The sequence below is a fragment of the Balearica regulorum genome, chromosome 1 (assembly GCF_011004875.1).
Source record: "Balearica regulorum gibbericeps isolate bBalReg1 chromosome 1, bBalReg1.pri, whole genome shotgun sequence".
NCBI lineage: Eukaryota > Metazoa > Chordata > Aves > Gruiformes > Gruidae > Balearica > Balearica regulorum.
The window spans coordinates 81,889,449-81,912,953 of NC_046184.1; the positions used below are offsets into that span (position 1 = coordinate 81,889,449).

Genomic DNA, 23,505 nt, shown 5'->3' on the forward strand with positions numbered 1-23,505 from the left:
TGGGTGTGTAGATTCTCATTACCTGCTAATTACCAGAAATATTCTCAATTCATCACAAGATTCAGGCTGGTCTCTGCCTCAGAGCTAAAGCCATGACCTTCTTTTAAGTACTGTCTGGTCGGAGCTGTATGTCAGTACAAGGAGCGCTGTAGAATTACAGCCTACTTATTGCTCCCAGTTTATTTTGGGGCCGATGTCATTGCAGGTTGAGTAATGCTAGCAGTAACAAAGTTTATGCATTATTTGACTTACTCTTGTACACTTTGGGCAAATGCCTGCAGTTTTCAGGTAGGGATTCTCACATTCTAACACACGCACCCCCCCCCCCCCCCCCCCCCCCCCCCCCGCAACTTCTTACAGCCTAAGTCACATTTTTAAGCAAGTGATCTGTATTTTGGTGACCACCACTTATAAGAGAGTGAGATGACTAAAAGATGTCTGTTTCTCTTTCAGACCCTGTCAGAGAATGTATAGATGAGGATGGAAACAGAAAGAAAGTAAGTATATTGGCTGGGTCATCCATCTGGCTTTCAAGTTACAAAGTTCATGCTGGACCATGAATATGTTCGTAGATAATCTGAAACAAAAAGCGTTGGATGATATTAAGTATTAAGAATTATTTTGGAGGAGGCTTTTGAACTGATGGATAATTTTGCATACAAAGGAGACTTCCTCTAACAACACCTGATCTTGCAGTTTGTTGAATACTATTGAAGGCAGTGCAGAGCCAAAACTTGTGACGGTATGTGTCTTCCCTGACAAAGAAAAATGTCATTCCATCTCCTGGTAGAAGAACTTCTGGGAAAGCTAGATGTGGCCAAAATAAAGGTGCATATATAGGGGGAGGCAACATCATTGTTCAGACTCTCTCCTTCTGCTAAAAATACAGGTACCTTGTCCCTGTGAAAATTTGATAGGAAGATAATTCTTGTGTGATAGTAATGTCTCTAGGAGAAAGCATCTCTTAAGTAATGAAATCAAAGTTCTTAGTGTTTGTTTGAGAAAAGCTTTTATTAATCCTGAGAATATGCTCAGAAATGTTGGTAAACCTGTCTGATCTCTTGAAAGTGATCCACTCTAAGAAAGGAATGATGTAGCTGTTAGAAATGGTTCACTTCATCTCAGGTGTTTGAGTGTATATGATACTTCATGCATTTAAAAATATTAGCATAAGCTTGTTACATGTTTTCTAGTAGAGGTCAGTTATGAGTTCTACACTGAGATTTATCTTGAATTTCCAGTACATTGAAAATACTCCTTTGATTTTTCCCTTGTGAAGACATGACTTTAAGGAAGGATGTGACTAATAAAGAAATACTTATGAATTGTCTAGACACAGGAAATATACTTGTATCAAAGCTGCCTTACACAGTTGGCCTCAGTCAGCTGGTCAGAACATAGAAAGGCTTTAGCTGGATCAGACACTAAGTATAACCTGGTGGCTTTTAGGTTGACAACCTAATTAAGAAAAAAACAACAAACAAAAACTAAACTTGAAAAACTTTCTTAATTAAAAAAAAATCAGATTTTTGTTGTTTATTCATTTGAATTGCATGTGTCTGGGCCTCTGGGCTCTTAGAAGCAGACACATATACAGGTAGATAAGTGCAGGGAAGGCTAAACTTGAATTTCAGACATGTCAGGTTTCATTTTTTTGGTGATGAACTTAAAGCACAATTTCCATTCTGGCTAAAATGCTTTTGGAAGAAAAGAGGCCAGGCTCCAGTCTGTATAAATGGTAGCCTTTAAGGGGATTTTGTGTCACCTCTTCTGTCAGCCAGAAAACATGGAGTTTAGAAGACACTGCCAACATGGTAGCCATTTCCTTTTGGAGCAGGCTGTTGAGCATCCTGTGCTGCCTACAGGACACCATGGAAATGCTCTGCCTCTGGTGTTCAGCACCCACACCCTGAACTGCTCTGCTGCCTCACAGGCAGTAACGTGCCATCGTTGGCCTGTAACCCTCTTCCAGCATAGTTCACAATTCCACAGGGATGAAGAATCAAGGCTCTTACCTAATTCAGAAAACACAGACTCTTATATCAGATCCATAATATTTCAGGCGTTACTCAGAGAGTTACTGCAGGAGGCTCAGTTCCCCAAGTGGGATGACTGTCATGCACCTGGAGATTGTGGGAACTGACCTCTTGCAGTTTGCAAGGAAATACGAGTTCTCAGGATCAAAAATCTCAGCCTAAATTCTACTGGTATCATGAGTGATACAATTTGTTAACTTTTTTTTTGTTGTTGTTTTAATTACCTCTACCCTGGAAATGACTGTCAAAGGAAGATTCATGGCTAAGAGCACTGTTAGTAAAAAAGGACAGAAGATCAAATGTGCTAGGTCAGGCTAAAAATCCATCCAACCCCCCGTATTATGTGGCCAAAAATAGAAGTCAGAGAAGAATCTAAGTAAATATACATGAAAATTCCCTGAACTGTCCTAGCCTTCAATTTGTGACTCAAGGACACCCTGAGCTGCGAGTGGCACCTTTTTGTGTTTGACAGTGCTCGTTTTCAGTCATTCTTTGAATCCTTATAAATTATTAGTACTCATCATATGCAGTAGCAAGGAGTTTGAATAGTCCTAAATACAGGCCATGTAAAGAACTGCTGTTTTAATATTTGAACTTGCCAGCTGACAGAATATATGAATGATTATGATAGATTAAGGTTTTTTTAATGATGTAATTAATTTTCATCAGTAGTCTTGTTTTGATACTTTTAAGCAGGCATAATGCATAAAGGTAATAAGAGAAGTGTAGGTACTTGTCTTATAATGGTAGCACTTCATCATGAAGTGATCTGTATAGCAGTCTTCTGCATTTCTAGTCTACGTGTGGTGGTAATAACCACATTGCTAAACTAACAATTTTTGTAAAATGACTTTTCTAATATTGTTCAGCACTTGGTTTAGAGAAGAAAACAAACAAACAAAGCCTGACTAAATTAAAAGGTGCCAGCTGATGAAGCCAGTTGAGGTACGTGGCTGTCTTGCCTGCAGATGCACAGTATGAGAAAAAGTGTGCAAGTCCAGGTCCGTAGGTTCAGAGCTCCCTCAGAGAGGAAGTCTGAGGCTTCCTCCGGTGTGCTGGCAGGCTCTTCGGTTTCAGCAGACATCCTTCACGATTTAGAAACCTCTGCTTTTGCTTTCCTTTCTGTCCTATTTTTACTCCTACGATTTCATATCAATTGGGATTTAGGCTTTCTTTGTCTTCAGAGTCCCTGTGTTTTCCTCTGCACCAGGATTCTTGGCTTTTTTGGATCTTTCAACTGATACTGTTGTTTTAATGTGCTGTGCTTTGCTTTTCTTGTCCAGCTCTTAGATTTTCAATAGATGTCCTGTTAAGGAGTGAAATAAGAACAATTAAATAGGTATGGAAGCCAGGGGGTACTTTGCCAGACTTGTACAGCTGTACCCTTCCAGGTGCTCCACTTTCAGTGAGTTGTAGGCAAGACAGCTATAATTAAAAACCATTCCATTTCTTCCTATCTAAATATTTTTCCATACTTAAAACTCCTCATGCTACTTTTTCACAGCTTCCTCTAGGCTCACAAGCCTGAAAAGTATTAAGCCACTGTCAGGGCAAGTTGCCTTCTCAAAGTCCTGAAACATACAAAGCAGGTCCAGTAAATTAACTCGTATTTAATATGTATATTTTAATGGCCGAAAATCTGGCACTTGTCTTTTAGACTTGACAGTATCACGTAGCTCAGAGATACAGAGCAATATTTTCACATCACTCTTCTTGGTTTGCCCATTAGTGCCAAGAATAGTCTATGAATTATGTTGTGGTTATCTAGGTATTTTATCACTTTGCTTTTCTCTTTCATGGGAATGATGGGTCAGCTGAAAAGGAGAGGATGGTGATGACCTTGCCCAATAGCAATGATCTTTTCTTCCCCACGTGTTTCTGCTTGTGAATATAAAGAAATGTGATCTAGTTCACAGAACCACTGTCTCACTTGTCACTAGTGCTTCTAGACTCACCTCTGTAGTGATAGATCTGGAAGGGGCTGTTTCCCACATTTGGGGATATACTTGGGAATGCAGACCTTAGGGATGAACACTCTGTTTTGAATTCATTGAGCCTATTTATGGACTTTAGAGCTCTGCGGGATTGGAGCCAGAGAGCTCAGCTTTTTGCAGATATGAATCTTGAGATATTCCAGATTGCGACCACATCTATTTCTCTGTCATTTAGTAGTATGTAATCCTGGTGCCTTAAAATTTAGACTGTCCTTTAGAAGATGAGACTATATTTTACATTTTATTTTTAATTTTACAAAACCACTATGTATATCTAATAACATTAATCTGGTAAAGGAACAATTTCCCTTCGGGAAGAGAGGAACTGTTTTAAAGTTTTGGAGTTGTAGATAAAATAACTATAGTATTCCACGCCTTTCTAGCTTGGAACAAATATTGTTAATTCCTGCTGTGCCATGACCATCTGTGCTCACAGCTCTTTCTAAAATAATTTTATGGCTTATGAAAACTAAAGGCTTTGACATTTAAAGAAAAGCTAAGGGGAATTCTTTATTGACTATGCTATCCATGCATGCTGTAGGATGGCTAAGCTAACAATAGATGGAGTACCAGATACTTCATTCTGCTGTAACAAAACATCTCCTATTCTAGACTATTATCTTTTGCTTGGAATTTCAGAGTCTATTTCTTACAGTGTTGCTAATTTAAACTTCCTCATCCTCATGAAGTCCTTAATACACTGCATTCTATTATTTAATTATCCAAGGCTAATTTGAGTAGCACTGCTGTCAGTGTCACTTTACTTGCTAGCTGTAGGAGTGTGACAGCAGCCAAGTTTTGCATTTTTCTCCCTCCAGCCATGTTCTTTTCAATTGTTAAATATCCATGTCTCCCTATCTAGCCTGGTGACAAATGGACATTACCAGACCAGTGCCACACTGTGACATGCTTTCCAGGAGATTACACAGTTCTGGAGAGTCACCAAATTAACTGTGAGAGGATGCCAAAACCGGTATGTCACAGCAATCTTCCTGCTGTTAAGATTGAAGAAACTTGTGGCTGCCGATGGATGTGTCCATGTGAGTATCTATCTTTGCATGTATGCCCCCCCACCTCATCACTTCAAATGTTTATCAGAAATGTAATGCTGAATGGAGCTGCTCAGACATTGTACACATAAAAAATGTCAGAAGTGGGAGGAATTAACGCTGTACACGGGTTAAATAAACAGCTAGGTGCATGAAAGTCTCACTGATGCCTGGAATGTGTAATGCTAATTGGAAGGTCAGGGCCACTGTGAGCTTATCTTTTACATTATTATAGCTATAGTGTTTTATCAGAGAATGTCACACTTGATTTCTAAAGCTATATGAACCAGGAAGGAGGATGTATGGAAGAAAACAGAACTTTAGGCATTCTGTAAGCAAGTGATGTATTCTTGGTCTGCCTCTAGGCTTGAGGGTTTGCCCTGACCTCAATCAAGCGCATGTGTTAAAGAAACAGCAACAACAAATGCTCCCTGCCTCCATAAAACCTCACCCTAAGTATTTGACCAGAAACAGTGAACACTGTGTGATTAGTGCCTTGGCTGAGATGACAGGAACAGAAATTAAGTGCACCCACTCACAAGGTGGAAGGATTCAGCCTTGTGGCTGGTGATCCATTTAGTAAAAAGAGAGATTCTTTAGGAAAATCCTACATATGTCAAGGGAAGACTTGAGGGAGGAAGAATGAAAATTTCAAGCCAAAAAATGAGCTGGAGCCTCTAGATCGCCTCAGTGCCTGGACAGATGCTCTTGAGAACAGAGAAACAGTGGCAGTCCAGGATAAAGGAGGTGGATATATGTGGATATACACAAGTCTGGCACAGGGCATCGCTCCAGAACCGTCACAGAGAAGAGCACTTCATGGTGGAAAGAGGGGTAGGCAAGAGGGGTAGGCTCAGCCACTGGGTCTTTTGGTACACCTCAGCCTGGGTTTGGGAACTGAGCTTCACTTCCTCTCCATGCCAAACAGACTGTATCATCCTTGATTTCCATAAAAATTAGTCAAGATGTTTGCTTTGAATTCAGTGTTCAAAAGATAAGCTCCAGTAACTCTTTAAGGCTGCATCTATTAAAAAAACCAACAACATTTCTACAGCCCAATCATGTATGCTATTACAGCTAAAATTTGCAGAAATCTCAAAACCAGGAATCTGTAGGTACTATATTCAACAGTGTTTAAATCCTGTTCAGAGCCTGAACATCTCTGGCTTGATGAATCTCTTTGGCTTTGATGAAGCGTTCAAGACCATTTTCCCCAACGTAACTCTGAAAATTGGGCTTACATCTAAAGTCATATGATTACTTTTTAAAGTAAATCAGAACCCTATGTATGCCTTCTCCTTATAATATATAATCTCAGTTCAGAATGTCCTCTGCAGAACTGGCTGTTTTAAGAACAATTTCTTCAAGGCACTACTTGAAGTGTCTAAGCTAGTTAGCTAGATTTTGATCCCTGAATTGTTAGACATCCAATATTTTAACACCCCAACTTTTAGCATTTTCTAAAAGCGTATTTGATCATCTAAACACTTAAAGTTAACATTTCTGTTATGATATAAATATTTTGAAAAGGCAGAAAAATGTAGTTGAATCATTGTATTTTATAATGTTTAAAAGATTCTCTTAGTGATATGTACCCATAAAAAGCACATCTGAAATAATTTTCTTGATCCTAAATACATTGATAGCAACATGAAGGCATTACTTTTGGCATTCATTTTGGCATGTGTTTGGCAGAACATGTCTTCATAAAGAATTTCCGAAAGGATGAAATCAAAATTACCATTCATACCATTAGTTGACTATGAAGAAAAGATCTATAGTTGACTTGATATTACTGCTGTTTAAACATGAGATAACATTTGTTTAGCTCTTTATGAATTTAGTGAGCCATGAAATGCAAAATTTAACTTTTTTTCCTCCAAGATATACAGCTTGTGAGGGAAAAGTGGTAAATTTTCATATGTTACAAAAGGAGGAAGAAAATCCCAACCCCATCCAGTTGATCAAAACCCCATGGGAAAAGTACCCTTGTTTCAATGACTACTTAGCATAATCTGGATGATGCTGTGTCAACTAAAGCTACAGATGTTGCTTTAGTTGACACAGCATCATCCTGATTTTGCTAAGTAGTCATTGAAAGGTGGGAAGGCTGATTCTGATGCTGTGTGCTGAAGTCAGAGCCGAAACTCACAGCAATCAGTAAACTTTAGAGATGGGCATAGCAAAGTAGGCACTTGGTAGGAGGTCAGTGTGCTTCAAAATCTCATTGTTGTTATGAATAGAGGCTGGTCAGGCAATCTGTGCTGCAGGAGCATGGCAGCGCATGCTTAATTGACTCATGATTCAGTGCAGTGGCATTCAGCTATTTAGAAAGCTAGTGACCGCTTTCAAGCAATTGCTTGACAGTGCAGATGATATGACAAATGCTTCAGCAGAGGGGAAGTACTTGAAAAAGTATTCATCTTATGTCACATAATTGAGTTCAGAGAATAGATCAGGAGTTACACCATAAAGGCGCTTGCTTGCTGAACTAGTTATAAATTTTATAGCAACATGATTTGCAAGGTGCGATTCATGGCTATTGGTTGGTTTTAGACTACATTTAAATGGATTGCATTAATACATTTTGTGCTACAGAATACCTATGAGAACTTTAGAAGGATTTCCATTATCCCTAGATTTTTTTTAGATGTCCATGAATAAAAAAAGGTTGAGAAACATTGTTTTGTTGCTAACTTGTTTCATAGTTTTTTATATATGAACTTTATAAGAAGGTACAGTAAAATATCTGAAGATGCTCCAGTGCTCCAAAGGGATGTATATCTTGACAATTCAGTCCCTGACAGTACACAAGATAGGCTTGCTTTTTAAAAAAAAATAAAAAAAATAAAATTGCTGTTTGCTGTTTTCTTGGGAAATTAAGTTTTGTTATGGGCTTAGATTCTTATGAGATTTTTGGATGGTCTTATACTCACTCAGGTTATTCTCAAATCTCAATTAGAAGCCAAGTAGATGAATTGTTAACAATGAGAACTTTCTTCCTAAATGCTTAGTTGACATTGCTTTTATTGTCTTTATTATCTTTAAGCAAAAGATTTGAAAATCCATGATTCAGAAGCATCCTTTTGCTCAGGATTTTTTTTTCTTTTGTTCTTGTGAGATTAGAATCCTTGTTTTCCAGTTTGTGAAGACAAGGAAGTGTTTATAACCTAATGACTAGGACATAGGACACTCAGCTGTCGGTTGACCATTGGTTTATCCTGTGCACATTATTTCTCTGCCCTTTTCCTGTTTCCCATCTGAAAAAAAAAAAAAAGCCCTCCGTCTCGACTTGTGACATGTTTGATAACAATGAAATAGTGTTATTTTGATTCAAATTTAGTACTATACAGAATAAGATGCAATACCATAATAAAAACACAATGCAAAAATTAAAGAATAAGTCTGTCACAGTCTTTCTACAAATAGGAAAGGGATACAATTTCCCTATTTTCATTTTTCATACAAAATTCATGAATAAATCACATTCAGTTTGAGTAAATTTAATGCAAAGGGATTTTCTATGAGTTCATCCAAATCTTTTGTAATACTAGTTGCTCCAGACAAAGATACTTCAAAAAAACCATGTGATGAAGTATTTGCCAAAGTTTCTTGTCAATGATTTGCTGCAGCATTTGCAATTCATTACCTTCTGAGCTTTCTCAATTAATTGGTTCCATATACCCATAATGATGGTGAAGTAGTCATCTAATTTGAACAAAAGTGAATGCCTACATGACTTTTTTTTTTTTTTTTTTCCCCTCATTGATTTGCAGGTGTCTGTATAGGAAGTTCATCTCGACATATTGTCACTTTTGATGGGCTGAATTTTAAGCTGAGCGGCAATTGCTCCTACACCTTGTTTCGAGACATACAAAATAATGTTGAAATTCTCCTCCATGAAGGACCGTGCAGAGCAACACCAAAGATGAACTGTATGGACTCCATTGAAGTGAAACATCGTGGTGTATCTGTTCAGCTCTTCAGTGACATGGCGGTAAGCTAAACGCAGTGAAGTGATCTGTGCGTTTTCTGCTCATGCTATAGAATTCAGATTATAAGGACAAATTTGTTCCCTTTATCCAGTTTCTGTTCCTCTTGCAGCCTATTCTTAGGCTTCTGAGCAAATGCCTCATTTCAATTTCATAATACAATCTACATTCACATAACGAACCAGACACGTTTCTCTTCTTGTTCTCCTCATTGTGCTTGTGTGACAATGTCAGGAACATGGGATTTGGCCACATATCCCTGACACTTCTGCCAGAAAGGCAGGGATTATAGACAGGACATACTGCACTCTGATTCTCCTCTGCTGGCAGAAATCCTTTACGCAGTGTTAACATTCAGTGCATAGGAGAACAACCTCTATTCTTCACAACCTATGCATGACTTGGCTAGTTGAAGAGCTAGGGAGTTGGTTCTTACCTTGTGTTCACATGGACCTCAGCATTAGCCTAAAGGCCAGTTTAGTATTCATTATGTCTATTTTATAGGCAGAGAAATATTCAAATTTGATATGACACATTTTCCAGTCTCTGGGTTCCTCATACATACAGGAGTCAGTTAACCTGCAAAGGTGATGTCTTCTGATTCATGTGGAGCAAAATAGGATGGAACAAAATATCTGCACCCAGTTCTGTGTGGTGATGGACAGCCTTGACTTTCACTGAGGTTTATTGATAATCAGGGTCTGTAGGTAGCATTTTAACTTCATGGCGTTAGATTGCTAGCCTGTTTCTACGTGATGCTGAAGGAATGTACTTATATGGGAAAGTATTGAAAGTGTTGTTCATATAATACACAGAATGAAGGTCAATTAGTTCTGTGCATTTTTAGACTTATTAGAAATTTTCAGCTTGCAAAATTGATTCTTATGTCCAGATTCAGTTGGATCTTCAAGTATTTGAGAAGTCAAAATGTGTTTCAGCTGTAAGATGGGGTTCATTTTATATTCTTGCTAGAACTGATATGATGATTTTGCCTTTTTGAAAACAGGTGGCTGTCAACAGTGAAAGGGTTCAGATCCCCTATTCTAGCAGTTTGTTTGAAGTCACTGTCTATGGAGCAATAATGCACGAAATCAAGTTCTCCCATCTTGGACATAATCTCACATTTACTCCAAGAAACAATGAATTTATTCTTAAACTTAATTCAAAGAGCTTTTCTTCAGGAACACAAGGGCTGTGTGGTAAGTTTGAAAACTAGTAATTTTAACAGCTTCCTACTTGGGCTTGAACTGCTCTTTATGTTACTGGAATTTGTGTGGTCCTGAACCTGAAAACTGTCTGGCTGAACTGATCCCCTGTTGGTGGCACAGTCTATGCATGTTTTTCTAGTATGGTCATCAATGTAATAGCTCATTGACTCCCAATAATACCTTAGAAAGAGCAAAGCTAGACATGTCTCATATTTTGCTTATTTCATGTTATCTCTTCAAGGAGTTTGTTTTGGTTTAGGCTTGTGGGTTTTTTTGTTTGTTTGTTTGTTTTTTTTTATGAATCTTTAACTTTAGATTCTTACATATGCATTTATGTGAGAGATACAACCTATGCTTGCAGTAAAGGTGAAAGGTTTGTCAGGGGTATTACTACCTGGGAGAATTAATTCTATGGTATCATCTATGGTACAATCTACCTCTGTGGCATTACTTAGACCACCTGTAATAATGAAACGGGAAACAAGACCCAGGGTTTTTATGCCTCCATTGATAATAGCTATAAGGAATACCATTCATTCCTCTTACCCTTTGACATTCACCGAGCAGCCCCAACCAGCTCCATCTATCCTGTGCCTGTTTTCTCTAGGTTTGTTTCATTGCTGACTATATTCAAACTCTTTCTTTTCCTTTTACTTACTTTTCTAGGGGTGTGTGACCAAAACCACATCAATGACTTTACATTACATGATGGCTCTGTCACTCCTGACAGCAGCGTGTTTATTCAAGACTGGATGGTGGAAGAGCCGGGGAAGACCTGTGAAATCCGGAGAGAAGACAGATGCTCTGAGCATGCCACAAGCCACTGCCACCTTCTGCTCTCTGATCGGTTTGCAGAATGCCACAGGGTAATCTCCCCCAACATGTTCTACGAGGCCTGCGCAGAGAGCAGCTGCTATGAGGACGAAGCCTGCGAGATGATTACTTCCTACGCTCACATCTGCAGGGAAAACGGGGTCTGCGTAGACTGGAGAACACCCGAGTTTTGTCGTAAGGGGTTTACTCTGCATTAAAACTGATATAGAAACTGTCTAAGTTGGTGAAAGTGGTGACAATGACCATCTTGTCAGTGTAATATTACTTTTTGAATACTGTGTAATGGGGCAGAAGTTTCAGATCAAATTTCCCATATAAGCGTTATGGCAGATCTGAGAACTGGTTTGTGATCCGCTAAGTTGCATACTATGGAAAAAGTGTCTTTTAGTAAACTGCTAACTAGTAAAATGCAAGGTAGTTATGCAAGGCTAGAGGGATAACCTATGAAATAAAAATACTGTGAAAGCTATGCAAACACAGTTACGTGACAGTGTCTGATTCTGCAGCCACTGAACCATGTGGGGCCAGGTTTGCACTGAGAGGCTGCTCTGATTCTGCCAGGCAATTTTAGCTGCAGATATCAGTGCTTTGGTATGGACATGGAAGGGGTCTGTACAAGGTGGACAGGGAAACTCATGATTTGGAGTAGTGGAACTGCTCCCCAGACTGTCACTGTCGTAGATGCCAATGGCACAAAGTAAGACTTTTCTCTGTAATAGTTTCTGCAAATTCCCTACATTCCAACAAAAGCCTAAATCTTTCAGACTGTGATGGAAGAGCGACTATGATTTTAAGTTTCTACTGCAGTGAAAAATGGGGAAATGGCCACTCTTGATGGTGTGTTTTCTTGCCAGCACATGCCAGCTATGCTGATCAAACCAGCTGCAAATTACTTTGCAAATCCAGTTGTCCTTCTGACAGTGTTTTGCTTGTGTTTTGGAGGTGAAGAGTTTGTGGTGTGAGAAGGCAGTACAGCAGGATATGAGCCTTGCAAATTTCCCAGAGCGCAACTGAAGCAGGACAAACATTCTAGTGTTAAATTGAGATGGTTGACACTTTTTATATCTACTCTCCTGAATTCTTATAGACATAGGAATTTCTGCCCTATCTTCCTGGGTTTTTTTTCCTGTTTTTTTTTTCTTCTTATTTTTCTTTTTTTCTCCTGACAACCCTATTATGAGGCATACCTAAAGATCTGCCAAAAATACAACATAAAGATAAGTACAAATAAGTAATTCTTGAGGTGGCTTATTCTACACCTTGTCCTGTTAGGCTGTCTGCAGTGATGGTTACAGACATTCAGATACTCACTTACAGTGTTTCTGGTTTAGACAAGTATCTTAGATGAATAAGTATGTAGGCATTTTCTTTCCCAGCTAACCCCTCATATAGTGTCTTGATATAACAGTTGTTTTCTGCATCTCCTGCCTCTCTTGTTTAGTCAGTTCTTGTCGCCTTGTTTTCTTTCCCTCTTGCTGCCCAGATACTTTTCATTTCATAAGTGGAGAACCAGCATCCTAAAGATATGATACCACAAAAACTTAGTACATGTTTTGGTTTTATTCATGTTTTAAACTAAGAATGAGGGAAGGAAGGGATAGGAAGTCAAGAATGTGAATTTAGCCTGAGCCTCCAGTTAGCATCTTAAATATCTTTCCAGGATAGGTTATTGGAGAACATGTCACTGCTGCAGACTGAATCTTTTAGGAAACAACACAGTCTGTTTGGACTATAGTCCTAGAAAATAGAGGAAGAATATTGGCAGCCGTTTTCCAAATTTAGTACTTCAGTCAGACTTTGCAAATTGTAATGTCCAAGGCTGAATGTCAGTGGAGTACCTTAATAACTCTCTGCAGTTTTCAGTTCCCCATCTTGTTACACAGGGTGTATGAGGATAGACAAAGAGTTGCCCATTTTAGTGCTAGTTGCATAAAACAGTCGTTAGTGTCCTAACACTAGCATCATCTTCTTCATGCAGGTGCATGTATGCAACTGCCAGAAATAAAATTGCCAATTACAGGGACATTATACAGGTTACATTAATGACTAAATAGACATTGCAGCTCAGTCACTCTACCATTCCATGTTTAATAACAATGGCATGGTTCTGGAATACCTTGCTTCCCTCCCCCACTCCAGTGAATCCCTGTCATTTTTATAGAGTTTCATTTGGGGTTTTGTCATCCCATATTGGGATGTTTCATGTCCCAGTATGCTCACTGGAATATCCAATAAAGACAGGGCCTGTTCTCCATCCCATGCTCATTCAGTTCCGTGCTCAGTGCCTGAGCTTTGCTTGGTCCTTCTTGGGAGGCTGGATGTGTTGAGTGGTATCTGGTAGACTCCAGCTTTGTATCAATGGATGGAAGGAAACTTTACTCCAAGGTGGGAATGCATAGTGAGGAAGGTTATTTACTCTAATTTCCATGCCCCAGACCCCACACTTAGTAGACGTAAGTTGTAGCAGCCTGTAGCTTCCACTGGTAGCCATGTAACCGCGAGGCACAGAATATGCACCTCTTGAGCAGGCTCACCCTCACAGTGAATGCCTGCTGAATAGGGTTTCCACTTCAATGACAGTATGGGCTTCAACTTAATGTGAAGATCATAGGGATTTCTAACAAATCACTGCATTACTAATATCGACACACGTTGGAGATTCAGCTTTGGATGGAGAGGAAGCTTTGCTGGCCTGGAAATAGGATTGGTTATATACTAATTAATGAATGGATCAAGATATAGTCATTCTGCAGTTACAAAAGAAACGGCAGCACATGTGGAGGTGACCAAGTCAGCTTTGAACTGTGTAGCTCAAGTAACAGTAGCAGTCAGCAAATTTTGCTCAGAAAGCAGAAATACTCAGAATATAAATGACAGCAGCAGTTGTTAATCTTCATATGCTGATGTTTCCATGAGTGCTTCTCAGCAGCTCTTTAAGCTCATTTATGTGCAATGTGGACATGCCCTCTAGGTACTTGCCAATACTAGCTTGCAGATGAATTACATTTAGATAGGTAGTCGATGCTTGTGTGGTGTATGAAACAAACCTTTAGTTGGTACTACTCAGTAAAGCTGTGGTTCTTTGAGGAGGATGCTGGTGGCACTCAGCAGCTGCAGGGAGGGATTCCTGGAAGAATACTCTGCTTGAAAACATTTTTCATGAGCCATTCTGGTTGTTGGAGAGTTTTGTGTTTTGTCTTTCATTGAGGTTTTTTTGCAGGCCCAGGTTAGAAAGCAAATGCATAACAGGCTGCGCCTGCTCGACTGAGGGGCAGAGACATATGGCAGAGAAGCAAGAACGAGGGTCAGGAGGCGGAGAGAAAAGCAATGGGATACAGAAAACCTTTAAACCACCTCTGCTGATGAGGGATTTGTGTGGTGGAGCCACACTGAGATTATCCGCTGCTGTTCGTTCACTGTGTAAGCAAGGCACGCCAGTGAGGTCCATACAGCTGAAGTATTTAAACCATCACTTGGAAATCCGTAGTATGGGGATGGCTCTATGACTACCTTCAGCTGACCTGGGACAGTTTTTCTCTTCCTCTTCAACCTCCAGCAGTGCATTGCCACTCCTTCTGCTGTGCTGGCAGTAGTTCTCACATGCTGCTTGGTGAGCTGTGAAAACTAGCTGTAAAAGGGGGGAAAAAAAGTGCCAGCAGGAAAGAGCAGCTGAGGTGAGGAGATGGCAGCACTGATCTAAGTTGGTTTAATGTGGCCTTGAAACCACTCCCAAGAAAACTGGAAAACTCTTCTAAACATATTCCTTTGGGTAAACACGACCGTTAAGAGAGGTTTAAGACGACTGTGACTGAGCAATGCAGGGAGATTGACTGAAAGCTGCTGAGCTATTGGCCTCGGTGCGTTATTCATGACAGTTTCACTGGCACTGGGGTTTTAGCTGTCCTTTTGGCTGCACATGACAGTACAGTCAACCTCAGGAGCTAGCAGGCTAGCTGCTAAATTATACTACTCATAAGAAAGGAGTGGCATTGTTGCCTGAAAAGATGTGTGCCTCTTTCTCCATGTATCAGAGACCTGAAAAACACCCCTCCCCTAAACATCCATTTAGTACTTTAACCAGGAATGCTCTACCATGTCTTTCTTGTTTGAGCCACAAAGTCAGAGTGAATCCCAGTGCAAACTGTCACTAGACCTTTCACTCTGAATTTAAGTGATTTACTTTATTTTGATGGACTTGTAGCTTCTGTACATCCTCATAGAGGCTATTTTCTCCCAACCAGTATCTACTAGGAATTACTCTAATTTAAAGCAAAAATAAGCAGCTGAAGAAATGTCAATACTTAAGTGTGCCAGGAGACCCTTTGAAATGTGCTATCATAGGTTTATGGGAAACTTGTCTTTTTTTCTTTCTTTCTTTTTTTTCCTCAGGTTTTCTTTTACTATTCTCTTCCCTGTTTGAAAGAAAAGGTCATTTTTAATGGAGCAAACAAGCTGAGAGTATCAATACATGATCATATTAGCATCATACATGCTAGTATTTGAGGTAGATTTCTTTTGAAACTAATTTGGCAATAGAATTACTCTTCTATAACTTGGTTTTCAGCCTTATTTTCCCCTTTAGCTAGTACCCAGAGTCTTTCCCTTTTTATTCAGAAGCAATAAGCATTTGAGGTGAGCACTGAAATAACCAGCCAGGAGGGTGGCTTGTTGAAGTATTTTTTCTGAGGCTGACTGTGGGGAGTCCTTAATGCCTCTTCACATTCCATACCTCTGGCAGAACTTTCTGTACAAAAAGCACTTTTCTTTTTCCAAACAGAAAGCTTCCATAACAAAAAGTTACTTGTAAGTCATGTAAGACCTGGCCAGATCTCTGGAGCACAAAGGCAGTCATGTATCTGAGGTGGCTTTCTACAATCTCCTGGTTGTTATTGTGCCAGTAGGATTTAAGGATGTTTAGGATGATTTTCCAGACATTGATGGAGTTTATCCCATCTCTTGACACTGCTTATGCACGTCTCATTCCCATGTCCCCAAGGACAGAGACAACTTTAAAACAAGGGAATTCACTTGAGCTCATTTATATTTCTTTTGCAAAACATAACCACGTCATTTCTTCCTTCAATGAAAAAACATTGTCATTTTAAAGAGGCACACAGGCTTTTTGATAGCATATCTGGAGTCCAGGGCACAGTTCTTCATGGCATTTTTCGTATACCTGGCTCCTTAATGTCAGCCAAAGAGGAGGAAGGAGAAGGAGCTATGCTATGTACAGTACATTAGAGGCTTTAGCATTGGTAATGATTCTGCTTGGGAGCTGTCCAGGTTCTACACTGGTGGGCATCAGCATTAAACTCTAAATTAAATGAATCTAGTTTTGTGCAGAGGTTTACTAGATTTGCTTTAGTGTTGGTGGTAGGTAAGCTAGATGAAAGCCAGTGTGCTGAGTATTTTTACTGACACCAGAAGAAAAAAGTAAATGACACACTACCTTGACAGTTGCTGTGGATGTATTTTTACTCATTCATTAGAGCTGACACGAGACCATGGTGCTTACTGTAGTCACCTAGTTTACAGAACTGTTTCTGGGAATGAGTTTTTCTGGAAGATATAGGATAGTCTAAGTAGCTGCTAGTACAGGTTTATAAGCAGGCAATTTGTCCTATTTTACTTCGATAGACCTTTTTGTGTTTTCAGAATCCAGCTAAAGCATTTCATGGTGGGACTGGACTCTATCAAGTTTCTGTGGCTTTTCAAGTTCCTCTGCATCTGCTGAACTATGATGGTTATCCACACATACAACCGTAGACTCCAATATGCCAGAAATGATCAGATTTAGCAGGTCTTGAAACAGGAAAGGGTTAACGTTAAAGGCGTTTCTTTTCTGTTTCCTTTGGCTAAGAGGGGTGTGTGTAGACAGTTTAGCTGATGATTGCTTGCTTGGTTGGAGCTCAGGTCTTCATTCAGTAATTTTCTTTCAGTGTTTTTTTCAGAGGACTGAAAAAAAGTCTTATAAACCTCACAGCAGTCACAAACTGGGAAATAAAAAGCACTTTTCCTAATTGAAGCTGTAGAGGAAAATAAAGTAGGCTTAAGGAAGTATGGAAGCTGTGTCCATAGGTTTATTGAATAGCTAAGCCTCATTTTTATATTTGCGTTTAGAGACAATACCCTCAGTGTTGTGAACTTATCAGTAAAAATTTATGTGTTAGCTTAGGGGGGAATGCAACTTTCCTTGATTTAGTTAATTCCGTTAATAAGGCAATTCAGTTAATAAGGTGCAGAAATCCAGCAGATTCAGTTTTGAAGTACCAAAATGTTCTGTTTCTTAGCTTTCTTTAGTTGCTTGGGAACACTGCTGTCTATCAAGTTGTCAAAACCCCCTTTGTTCAGTGCTTTAGTCTGTCGTGGATATCTCCTAACCATGTGCTGTTACCAGTTCTTCTCTAATACAAGTAAAGGTGGTTCCAAATTCTTATGTCTCTTGCCCGGTGTTGAAAACAAACTTAGGCAAGATGTTCAGCTCATGTAAGCCATTGTATCATTATTAGGGTAAGTCATACTTTGCTGATTCATGTGACTTGATGATTTCTGCATGGACTGTAACGTAAGCAAATGCCTTCAATCACTTTCCACTGTGGATTTTGTTAGTTTTAAAAATGTATTTTCAAAGATGTTAGTGTCTGAAGAGGACAAAATATGTTCATCAGAAGATAGCTTTCAAAAACCTGAATAGAATTCTAAAGAAAGTGTGAGTGGAAATATTTATCTGTATTTCAGATCTCTTTATGTAATGACTTTTTTTTTTCTTCCTCAGCAATGAAATGTCCCACATATTTGACATATGATCACTGCCACAAAGCCTGCATAAAGCACTGTGAGAATAGTACCAAACTCAGTGTCTGCAAGGATTATCCCACAGAAGGCTGCTTCTGTCCAGACGGACAGGTGATTTTTAATGACAGCTGTGTTGATGAAGAAGTCTGCACACAATGCGTCAGTGAAGATGGTATGCGCCATCAGGTAACTATATACTTAGCAGCTTACCTTTGTGAGTGGTTGTGGTTCGTACTTTTGCAAGTAAATCTGTCTTGTAAACCTAACTATTTTCCCCTTTGGATACTTTATTTTCTAGCTCAGTTCCTCATAACCGGCCGGCTGTCAGCCCCATGTAGCTCCCCTAGTGTGAAATTGGCTGGGATGGATATAAAATTCACAGCTGGGACTGTGCAGACCCGGAAATGCATGACAAATTTGTGTGGAGGGAGGTCTAGAAGGAAGAGAGGAGGGATGGCATAAGTCAAAATTTACCAAGAGAAACACCTCTATTCAGCAGACTCTTACCAGTAATGACAATTTAATCATCAGTCTGGAACCCTTACTTAAAATGTATTGTATTGTCTTTGCAAAGCTTACTGAAATATTTTCAGCGGTTGGTGAGGAGCAGTGAGACCAAGACAATCTTACATCATGTCATATTAGCCTACATCCTTTTTATTGACAGGAATTTTTCCGTGAATGAAATTCATCATTTTAGTTAAGCTAAGCCGGACCCCTCTGTGGCAGAATGGGATTGGGAAGAGTTACAGGTGCTGGGTACCAAACTGCAGTGAAAGAGACTGTTGGTTTCCATTTCAGCATCACACAGCGGGTGTGCAAGGTCCTCCCTGCGCTCCCTGTTCCAAGTAACAGAGGTGGTTCCTCTTCACTCCCAGCTACTCAACTCTGGGAGTTTTCACCTAAGTCAGCCAGTCCTCTTAAATCTGCAGTTTTGTTATGGGACTTTAAGAAGAAGGGGCTTTAATTTCAGTATTTTATGGGCTTTAGATTCTTATGAGATTTTTGGATGGTCTTATCATACTCACCAAACCTGCTGTCAAAGACATAATCATTTTTGCAACATAGATCTTCTGTAAATAACAGAAGTCTGTGCGTGTGTGGATAGTCTATTCTTTGCATAAAAAGATGATTTGAATGTATGTACACACAAATATAGACTCACATTTCATTCAGCAAGAAATGTGTTATAGTTAAACGGAAAGGAAGCAAAGTGTATTTGTGACTGAAACATCTGTTTTAAATACTGTTTGCACTGTTTAACATAATGACAAAAGCATCAAACTTAAGAGAGCAAACACCTTTAGTTGAGGGGTACCAGCAAGCAATGCACTTGACTTGGTGAAGCAAGCATTCCAGGCAGAGCTTTTCCAGTGCAAGAGCTGTACTGATTGCAGGTCTGCACTGGGAGCCCCACATGTGTCAGTGCAGCCCGCCCTCGCACAGGACACCCCCACGTGGGTCCAAGGATCCCACCTTGCCATAGCTTCTGCCTTGGACAGTGCCAGGAGGCAGCACTAGGCACAGCGCAGTGGAGAAAAGGGTCAATAAATGTGATTTTGAGGGTTTCCTACTGCAGGGCAAGGGGCTGGTACAGGAGCCTAACACCATTAACTCCCTTTCTCAGGCATACGTACCCTATGGATTTATGCAATGAGAAGACAGACATAGGGAAAGTGCATTCTTTTGTTCCACAACTGCATCATCTGAATGATGTTTTTCAGAACAAAAGGTTAGAATTTTCTGAAGAACTGAACACATGTAGCTTGTACTAGCTGTTATTTTAAGGTTATAGCATCTCCATACATATGGCCACGATTTTTCCTTTGTGTTCTATTTTGGATCTTTGTTTTAAATACAGTATCATTGGATTTGTGTAGTGCTTACAGTAAAATGGAAGGAAAAGAAAAACCCAGTAATTTTTGTAATAAAAGGAATAGAAAAAAAACCTTATTATTTCTCCTGACGGAAAAAATAGGTTGCAATGTATATAATCACTGCCCTAAAGACAGATCAGTTGTGCATAACTCTTGATGACCCTGAGAACTCTAGTTATTTTATTATGATTCTATATGAAAAGGTTCTTGCAAATGCATGTTAAAGTCTAGGATCTGTGTGCCTTAAATCCCTGAATCCTCAGGCAAGGCATTTAAATAATTGTTTCAAGCCCTTGTGGAGAAAAGCTCAGCACACATCTTGGGCATAACGTCTGCATGATATCTACTTGTTTCTGCAGAAGTTCTGAAATTCATGAGTTGTTGCATGCCCCTTAATGGGGTTTTAACTCTGAAAACCTCTCATCTGTACCCCAATGGCAAGGCTTAGACGCAGCTGCTGTGTGGATGGGGAGGTGGAGGGCACGGGAGGATCAGCTCACACAGCCGTTTTGCGTCTCCACTGTTGCAGGATTAGCTGTGTGAGCAATACAACAGGCAGTGCAACTGGTGGTGGGTTATGATTTCCTTAACCACCCCCTTCTTTCCCACTGGTGTCCTTTCCTCTGTTCCTTTCTATCCCATATTGTGCTTGGGCTTACGGGATTCTCAGTATCAACACCTATATTGAGTTCTACTAACACTGTGCTATCTTTTGTCATTTCTTCTGGCATTAGAACGAGACTTATGCTATTTATGCTGAAGAAAACCTGTCTGAAAATTAAGGCTGCAGATAATGACAGAGCAAATGTTGTGATTCTCTGTGTCTTGAAATGTCCATGTGCTTTTCATGTCACCACCTGCAAGTGTAGGCATTTTCTGTCAGCTGCCTTCTCAGGAGTTTTAACCTTGAGGCCATTGAATGCTCTGGCAGAAGGCTCTGACTTGTTTTCCCAAGCCCCAAGATAATGTTCTATAGTAGCAATGCATTGATGCAAGCTTTCTTGGACTAAAATAGATTTCCTAGCGATTAACTGACCCTAAGCGATTTGGATCCTAAGCTTTGTTAACTTCTGGTGCTTGTTCTAGCTTGCCTGCTCCTTATCCTTGCCATGCTGTTAACCTTTGAAAGAAAACTGTCTTTTCAGACTCCTGTGATGGCTTAAAATACATAGATGTGTCTGGGTACAGGTGGCAGTATGCTTAGATATTTTCTTCCTTTCTTATTACTAAATATCTCAGCAGACTGTTATTTTTAAACTGCACTCCAGAGTTTTCTGGATGACACCTTTATGGCATCCTAACCTACTCTACGTCTTCTCACCCAGAACCGGGATCGATGTGCAAATTAACATTCTTGTCCCATAGTGCATCTTTTCACTCTTACCTACCTATTCACATGGGTTTTAAATGTAGATAGTTCTTTATAGGTAACTACATCTTTAAAATCAATGATTTTCCTCTCAAGAGAGAGGGAGAAGTGGTTGAATAATGATACACTTTACTGGCAATTTCTGAATATGCTTATTACCTTCAAGTAATCACCACAGTGATAGCTTCACATTTGAGCTTGCTATTGTGCTTTTCCAGTCTGCAGTCCACTGGGAAAGTGGTGACACCCTGCATATTCTAATAACAAATGTGCACTGTTTATTTTCTCTGTGTTTAAGTACTACTAATTTGGGAAAGCAGCCACTTCTATGTATTTCCCAAAATATCATTGTTTCTGGTATTACCACTGAACATCCAATCATGGTGTCCACTGTCACTCACAATAGCCTGCAACTGCATTTATAACATCTGAGAATTTTTCATGCTTAAAACAATAGTAATTCCTCATCTCATTCATGCATTCTTTACATCTTTTGCTAAATTGGTATACTATGGTCATTTCAAAATTATGTGTCTCCTTAGGTTCTTACTGTTAACAGAGCAACCAACCAATTCCTGCATATAGTCTTCTGGTTTTCTAAATTAATGTTGCTCAGCCTCAGCCACTCCCATTGCCAAACATGCCAGCGACCACAATATTTGATTTCTTTCTAACAATCTGTTGGTTTTTTTCATACAGCACATGGAGACATGGATTCCTGCTGATAAGCCTTGCAAGATCTGCACGTGTCTTGATAACAAGAAAGTAAACTGCACCGTCCGACCCTTGCCCTACTGCCAAACGTAAATTCATTTAGCTCTAAGTATGATTGCAATTGAATTGATGTTTTTGTTGCCTAGTTTTTGTAGTTCTTATCCAAAGTTGTTTTATGGATGTTTTCTCTTACTCCAGCTGTTCAGTGTGGTCCCTGTGAAGTCCCTCGTCTGCGCAGGACCACGGCCAGTGCTGCCCTGAGTACGAGTGTGGTAGGTTTCTCATAAACTGTTTGTACGTATTTTTACAAAATGCTTCAAAGGGATGGAATCTGTGTTTTTTATTTAATGCAATAGTCCATTTTTTAAACCATTGAATGACTGTACAATCATCCATGTGAAAAAATAAACAACTCCTGAGATGTGAGTCTCAGTTACTTTTAAATCTGACTTTCTGTAAGAGACGAAGAAAGTGAACAGAGCAATTTGTTTTTGTCTAAATGACATTAGAATGGTCATTTTCAAGTATCTATTTTTGCATGGTCTATATTTGCACATTAAATATAACATTAGAACCTTAATCCTCATAACCCAAACTTGAACTGTTCCCTAAGCTATTTTGAAAACAAACTCTGACCTGCTGAACTCTAACTTACTTCATATTTTAGGATAGCAATTGAGTGTGGGGAAAAAAAGGTTAATGGGGATGTGCATGCGTGTGTGTGTGTGTCTTTTCTTGAGGACTAACTCATCAGGCGTGGTCTTAAACACTCGCTCAATTCTCTTCTTAGTCTGTGATCTGGTTTCCTGTGATTTGCCTCCTGCCCTGTCTGTGAGTTTGGCCTGCAGGCTTGCTCTGACCAACCCTGGAGAATGCAGACCAAATTACACATGTGGTAAGATATTTTTTTTTAGCTGGGAGTGACACGAAGCATTGCATTTTAGCAACACTGACAACTTCCTGTAAACATTATTTTTTCCCTCTGAAAGGTTTAATTTTGGAGCCAACAGAAATGTAATGATTTCACAGACTTGGAAGCAGGGTTTTGTTGGCACTTTCTGAGTACACTTTTGAATTTAAGGAAAAGAGAAACACTGTACTCTTGGATGTATGCGCTCTGATTCTTATGCTTATTTTAGAAATCTTTTTGTTTGCACACGAGACAAGAATTTTTTGGCAGGGTAGGAATTTTTCCTGAACCTGCAGCACAAATTTTGACCCGGTTCTTCTATATCTGCATTACTTTATAGTCTTTAAGTAGGTTTGTAACAGTTTGCAGTAGCACATTAGTGCCTTGCTGCCAGAGAAACTGTCTTGTTCACTCATGGCACTCTGAAATGCTGTGTGCTTGACGTGGTACTTTACTTTTCCTGCTAGCGTGTAACAGAGAAGCATGCAGCTTAGTTCCGAGACCTTCCTGCCCACCGCATCGAGAGCTGACTGTTAAGAAGACCGAGTGCTGCGATAAATACGAGTGTACCTGCAGCTGCACTAACTCAACAGTGAGCTGCCCTCTGGGATATCTATCCAGATCTCTCACCAATGACTGCGGCTGCATATCTACCACCTGTGTTCCAGGCACGGTAAGGGGAATGAAGTGTGACTTCTACAGATGAGAGTATCTTTCGTACATGGAG

General features: G+C 39.7%; 1 protein-coding gene across 1 annotated transcript in view; it reads left to right on the plus strand.

The window, feature by feature from the left end:
- VWF (von Willebrand factor) overlaps positions 1–23,505 on the plus strand; it is a 145,977-nt gene that overhangs the window by 91,915 nt on the left and 30,557 nt on the right. The window contains 12 exon segments of the mRNA XM_075761402.1: positions 454–497; positions 4,893–5,070; positions 8,856–9,076; positions 10,078–10,270; positions 10,946–11,287; positions 17,889–18,094; positions 21,854–21,937; positions 21,939–21,957; positions 22,067–22,102; positions 22,105–22,140; positions 22,659–22,763; positions 23,246–23,451. Of these exon segments, the coding sequence (XP_075617517.1) occupies positions 454–497; positions 4,893–5,070; positions 8,856–9,076; positions 10,078–10,270; positions 10,946–11,287; positions 17,889–18,094; positions 21,854–21,937; positions 21,939–21,957; positions 22,067–22,102; positions 22,105–22,140; positions 22,659–22,763; positions 23,246–23,451 (1,670 nt within the window).